The following is a 6,583-nucleotide window of genomic DNA, read 5'->3' as shown; positions in this document are numbered from 1 at the left end:
TTCCATCCATAAGCAGCTGTATGACTTCCAGATTTTTTTATCCATATGCACCAATATTAGATTACGGATAAATCCATCCATAGGCACCAATATTGGGTTACGGATAAATCCATCCATAGGTACCAATATTGGGTTACGGATAAATCCATCCATAGGCACCAATATGGGTTTCGAATATTCTCATCCACAAAAAAAAAACAACGTGTTCTGGATATTGTCATCTGTAGGCACCATTGTGTGTATAGGATACATGTTTCAGCACGCATAAATGCATCACAAATGTAGTCAATACATATATTAAAACATCCCAAAACAAAAACATTAGTTATCTATTACAAATGTTTAAGATTAGAAATATCGTCTAATGGACATTATTTGTGTGTAAACTTGCATATGGCTAGTGCAGTATGTTGACCAAGATTGGGTTGTAGAATAACAATGTGATGCCCACAATATATCTGTAGGTGGAATAGGACAACCAGCTTTCAGCTTCACCTATAAAAGTAATAAATATAAGTTACATAAATTTTAAGTTAGCACTATTAGTGACTTTACATTTTAATATATTTTGGGTATACCTGGACAAAATGATTTCCATGAACGTGCCCAATTGCAATGATTCGGTGTTGAGTAAAGTTACTTGGAGGTTGGGTTCTTAATAGAAAAATAGTCAATGATTGTATCATGGACAATGAAACCAAAATAGCATTGTACCGATTAGCAATAACGTATTCCATGTCTGGAATTGTCATCCACTTATCTGTTCCTGCCTGCAAGTTCAATTGAGGAACAAAGTTAAATGGTGAAATGCAAAGTACAAATGAAAGGGTCTTAGCCATTCGTACCATAGACATGTGGTCAACTAGAAGTGACTTCTTCAAGTATTCATATCGTTCATCACCATCAAACAGTTCAACATATTCTTGTCTCCATTCACTTAGTTCTTTTAACAAATTCATTCGAACAACAGCCCATGACTCCTCTCCCATGCCCAATTTGGCAACAACAGCACGGTACCCACAATGGCCATCAGCCTTAACGTCCACAACATCAAGAATGTATGGATGATGCCCTGCAGGGAACTGATCAAAGAAAGGAATGGATTTTGGTGGTAGAATTTGTGGTAAGTGTCCTTCCATAGATTTTTTAGTCGAACAACTATCCTCTTGCGAGTGTAACAAATCCACATGTTCAAAATAAGAAGGCATTCGCTTAGTTGATCTCATGAATTTCGTAGGAAGAGCCATCTTTACAGCACCTTTTGTTTTCACCTTAGCATGTGGTGCGTTAATAGATGTCTTCTCTGGAAAGGCTATCTCATTCTGATCTTCGGTGAACACACATTGCATTATAAACTTGCTTTATTGTCGTCACATTCTTCTCATTTCTCTCTTTCATTGTTAGTAAACTATTTCTTGCCTTCACTGAAGTTTTAGTCATATCCTCCACCATAACCTTTTCCTCTACACTTAACCTTCCAGCATACGGATGACTTACCATTGTCTCCGCCAAATCATGATTGTGAGATCCACAAATTAATTCAACCATCCACCCTTGACCACCTTTGACTGGTTTGCCTCGCAATCTGAAAGGACACTCACACTTCCTACTTCCCGTTCCACTTGTATCTACGTCTTTTTTATATCACTTGTATTTACCTCCTCTCTCACAACCTAATAATACGAATGTCATCCTTCCTCGTTGGCCCGTCCATGTATCTGACCTTAATATAATAATAACAAACCCATAACTATAACCAACACTTCTCGCCCAGTCTAACAGCTCATCTCGATCACGAAATACCTACAATAACATAAGCCAAATTTTAAAATCATTCATAAACAATAACATTCAAAACCCCAACATTTACCTTACCTCATTTGTAGTAAATGTCTCACTACACTTATGTGTCATATCTTCATTATCTAACGCATTGTAAGTTATTGAATGCTCCATATCAACATCGTCTAATCCATCACACACATCAATCTCTCATGAAATTCCCATGAGTCTTGTGTATCCATTCACAACGGTGGAAAAAAAATTTACTTAGCTTGCGGATACAGAAATTCATAAGTCAAAACATACACTTCCGCATTCCTACATCCAGAACATAGTAAACTATTCCGGGTATGGATATCCATAATTCAAAAAACAACTACGGATATGGATATCCATAATTCAAAAAACAGCTAAGAATATTTAAATCCATAATACAAAAATAAATTCCGGATAATTATATCCGTAATGCAGTGATATGGTGTAGAAAATGTTACTGACTTACAAACGCTTGCATCCGTAAGGTTAAAAGAAGACTTCCGGATATCGGTATCCGTCACTACCTGAGCTCGAACAAAATGCGTAAAAAAAGCTTAAATCTGTTCTTACCTCACAACAATGTCAAAGTGCAAACGACCCCGTCCACCACCACCGTAAATCCACCTCCTACACAACTCAAAGCACCACCAAAGAGCAAAACCAACTTTCTCCGCACCTTTCACAGCTTTTCAAAATAAACCTTCACAGCTTTTCAAACTAAAGAAGACAAGGGCATAGTTGGATTTTGAAAACTTCGTCGGGTGCAAGAAGCAAATGATCAGGTGCAGGAAGTAATTGCCTTCCATTTTTTGCTGAATTGAATTCTTTGGGCCACACCATATTGGGTCAGAATCTTTTGGGTTTTATGCACCATTGAAGATGACAAATTCTCTCTCCACCTCCATATTAATGGTAAAAAGTCGGTTTTAACCTTTTTAAAAATTTTAAATAACTCGAAGTGAAACAAGGCAACACATTTTTAAACAACCTCAATTGTATCTCTACATTTTCATACCTCTGTTCAAGCTGCAATAATTCTATTCTTCTCTAGTAGCAGTGTTTGAGAAGGCAATTTCATCATTAGAGCGTGTGTGAGAGGGTTAACAAAAAGATTTGTTGTATTCGATGTTTCCCAATGCGAAGATAATTTAGTTTAGTTTTGTACTTGATTTTTTCACTTTGCTGGTTTTTTTTTTGGGTTTTGTGTCTTCCGAAAAAATGAAAAAAATAAGCAAACGAAAACACAGTCATTAACAGAAAAAATACCACAAAACTTACCTCAACTACCAACATTCACCACCGACCACCACTAGCTAGCAGCCACCACCACTTGAAAATGAAGAAGAGACACCACACTCTCCAACATACTCAAAAGGGTGTTGTTGGAATTAAAAAAATTATGGAGGTGTAGGAAGAATGTACGGAGATGCTGGGAGAATTTTCCTTGAAAAAATTATATTCTTTAATTTTTGTTTTCTTAATCCATTCTAGAACCATTCTTTGGAATTCATTTGTGTGCCTACTTTCTTTATAACTCTTAATTTCTTATTTGTCTTGAATTTTTGGATAATCTTTGAGTTTGTCTCATGTATAGTTTAACTTTATTAATTTTGAGATTTTCTTGATTTTTGAATTTTATTGACTTCTTGAGATGAAAATTATTTCTTAGTTGTGATGTTTGGAAAAGATTGACTAGCATTGCTAGGTAGCATCTTGGAGAAGAAAAAGATCAAGCTAAGGATGACCACTCTTTAGAGAACATACAAGTAGAATTTTAGAAGGAAGAGTAATAAACACTTGAGAGGAAGATTTGGCAAGTTACAAAGATCAAATATACAAATTTATTTCTTTTAAAAATCATATTGTCACCAAACTGTGTTAATTTTTCATTTATAAAGAGAGGAACAAAAATAGAGTGCACAACAATGCTTTAAGCTCTGATACCATATTAAGAGATGAACTTTAAGTATAACTCGACCATACAAAATTGATTTGTAAAATGAAGTTTACATCACTTATATACTATAAATTGACTTTATATATTGTCGATGTGAGATCTCATACACAAATAAAACATGTCATATGCTCTTTGTTAAGAAAATAATAAATAATGAAGAGTTTGGCTCAGACTTCACGGGTAGTGTTTGAAAGATAGCTTAGAAATGTGTCTCCATTAAGTAAAGTGTTTCGATAAAAATATTTATGATTTAGCTAACATGATAAGATAACTTAAAACCACAGTTCAACCAATATAAATAATTGACGAAATTATCACTAAAATAAGAGCTGACATTAGATAAAAAAAATATAATCTTCCAAGATATAACTAATAAAATAATAATTAATATTGTCTTATATTCTTAAAACGTTATCTCTATATAAAAAGAAAAATCATTTAATCAAGATCAGTTAAAATAATTAATTTATAAATTTAAACTTTATTTAAGAAATAAAAAAGTTAGATGGTTAAAAATGTAATTATGTTTAATGATATTACTTTAATTAAAAAAATTATCAGTAAACGTGCAGCATATATATTGATAGTTGGCCAATGAGTACATCTATGTGCACGGAGAATGAATGAGTACTCTTTAATGGTTAATATATTTCACGATAAATTACAAACATAAAAATAGCATATATATGTATTTAAAATATGACTATGTTTCATATAATTATGACAAAAAAATGTCATAAATTATGACAATGTTGAGGTAAATGAAATGTTTCTCATGCTCCAAAGACAATCAATGCTCCAAAGACAATCAATGGATGTTTCTCATCATTAAGCATTCATTATAATCTCAAATAAAAATATGTATTCATAAAAAACAATAACTTAAAAAATATCACATTGTTTTTCAATTTCAGTAGGATAAGTTTAGAAACTCATAGTAAATCTTACACTGAATCACACAAATGAGAAGATAAAAGAACAACAAACATGGACCCCTGAATGTTGTTGGTCAGCTTAGACTTTTGATCATTTCCTTCAAAGTTTGTCTTTATTTCAGCCTTGAGGCCTGGTCTTATGATGTAATATATGACTTTGTAATTCAACCTCTCTTGAGTCTAGATGGTCTGAACTTACTATTCAAAACTCTTTGCTTTGAACTCTCAATACCTTTAACTCAAGAGCCTATGTTTATATACTTTAGAAAAGAGTTATAGAAGATTCAACTTTCATTCGGCGGAGGCCAATCCGCTCAGTAAATTGACTTTCTTCATATGCTGCAATACATATATATGAAGCATGTCATATGCTCTTTGTTGTGAGAGTAATAAATAATGATATGTTTGACTCAGGCTTGGCAAGTAGTGTTTGGAAGATAATTTATAAACATTAGTGCATTAAGTTAAAGTGTTCCCATAAAAACATCACCAGCTACCAGAGATACTCAATTCGTTACCATGACTGATAGGATGATCAAGCAAGGCAGTCCATAGACAGTTCCGCTTCTCCTCTGAGTTAGAGAGGAGCAGAGACCGCTCGATCTTATCTTGTTGGTTCTTCTTCTTTTTTGTCGAATCTTAACCATGAAAGTCAGTCAATGTTGGCTTCCTCTCAGAGTTGGGATCCTCACGACCCTTTCCTTGATTGCCTGAGTGAGGATCGGAAGAATAGCTGATATAACATGGTAAGCTAAAGTGTTCTCGTAGAAATATCCCTCAAGAACATAATTAAATAGAAACCAATTTAAAAAAAAATAATAATAATCCGTCAATATATTAACTAAATTTGATATTATTTTACACACTAATAAAATTATTGGTATCCAAAGTAGTTTCTATTATTAATAAAATTTATAAACTAGTTTATAAATTGTTATCTAATTAGGTACCAATTATTTTAGATTCTAAAGTTGGTAACTAACACCTTAATAACTAATTAAATGCTAATTTAAAATTTGTATTAATAATAAAAACTACTTTAAATACTAATAATTTTTTAATCACTAAAATAATATATAATTTAATTAACATAATAATTAATTATTTTTTATCTCTAATATTGGTTGTTTTAATTAATTTTTTTTATACTCGATTATTTAGTTCATATATAACATGATAAGATAACTTGAAATCATATTTCAACCACTATAAATAATTGATAAAATTATCACTAAAATAACAGCTGACATTAGGTAAAAAAATATAATCTTCCTAGATATAGTTAATAAAATAATAAATAATATTATCTTAAATTCTTAAAACGTTATCTCAAATATTTTATATAAAAATAGAATAATCATTTCATCAAGATCAGTAAAATAATTAATTTATAAATTTAAATTTTATTTAAAAAATAAAAAAATTGAATGGTTTAAAATGTAATTATATTTAATGATATTACTTGTAATTAAAAAAAATATATCAATAAATGTGCAGCGTATATATTTATAGTTAGCCAATGAGTACATCTATCTGCATGAAAAATGAATGAGACTCTTTAATGGTTAATATATTTCACGATAAATTAAAAACATAAAAAAATAGTATTTAAAATAGGACTATGTTTCATATAATTATGATAATTTTTTTTATTCAAATGTCTCTTCTAATCAAGCAACACTAAGAAAAGAGAAAACTAATAATTTTTTATTTAATTATATTTTTATTTGATCCTAAAATTTAAAATAAATATAGATATTTTTTAAATTAAAAATATTTTTTTATAAAGCTATGCATTACTATAATATATATTCATTTTTTTTAATTCTTTAAATTTTTAAAAAAGTTGTTTTAGTCATTAAACAAAATAAGC

The 6,583-nt window shown here is 30.8% G+C and overlaps 1 protein-coding gene across 1 annotated transcript; it reads right to left on the bottom strand.

Moving 5' to 3' along the window:
• Positions 1-348: 348 nt before the first annotated feature.
• LOC137833973 (uncharacterized) lies at positions 349-1,349 on the bottom strand. Its single transcript, XM_068642043.2, has 3 exons — positions 846-1,349; positions 579-770; positions 349-495 (listed from the first exon to the last, which is right to left on the bottom strand). Exons 1-3 carry the CDS (start codon positions 1,347-1,349, stop codon positions 349-351), a joined length of 843 nt encoding a protein of 280 aa, XP_068498144.2.
• Positions 1,350-6,583: the final 5,234 nt, after the last annotated feature.

The sequence above is a fragment of the Phaseolus vulgaris genome, chromosome 5, assembly GCF_051622355.1.
Source record: "Phaseolus vulgaris cultivar YP4 chromosome 5, ASM5162235v1, whole genome shotgun sequence".
In the NCBI taxonomy this organism is placed as follows: domain Eukaryota; kingdom Viridiplantae; phylum Streptophyta; class Magnoliopsida; order Fabales; family Fabaceae; genus Phaseolus; species Phaseolus vulgaris.
This window is presented reverse-complemented; position numbering and strand designations above follow the sequence as displayed.

What these genes read in the sequence shown, in the direction of transcription:
- LOC137833973 (XM_068642043.2), bottom strand. Translation starts at nt 1,349, where the DNA reads ATGCAATGTGTGTTCACCGAAGATCAGAATGAGATAGCCTTTCCAGAG. An exon ending in TAGTTGACCACATGTCTATG is followed by an intron (nt 771 to 845) that starts GTACGAATGGCT and finishes TTGAACTTGCAG; the next exon opens with GCAGGAACAGATAAGTGGAT. An exon ending in ATGGAAATCATTTTGTCCAG is followed by an intron (nt 496 to 578) that starts GTATACCCAAAA and finishes TTACTTTTATAG; the next exon opens with GTGAAGCTGAAAGCTGGTTG.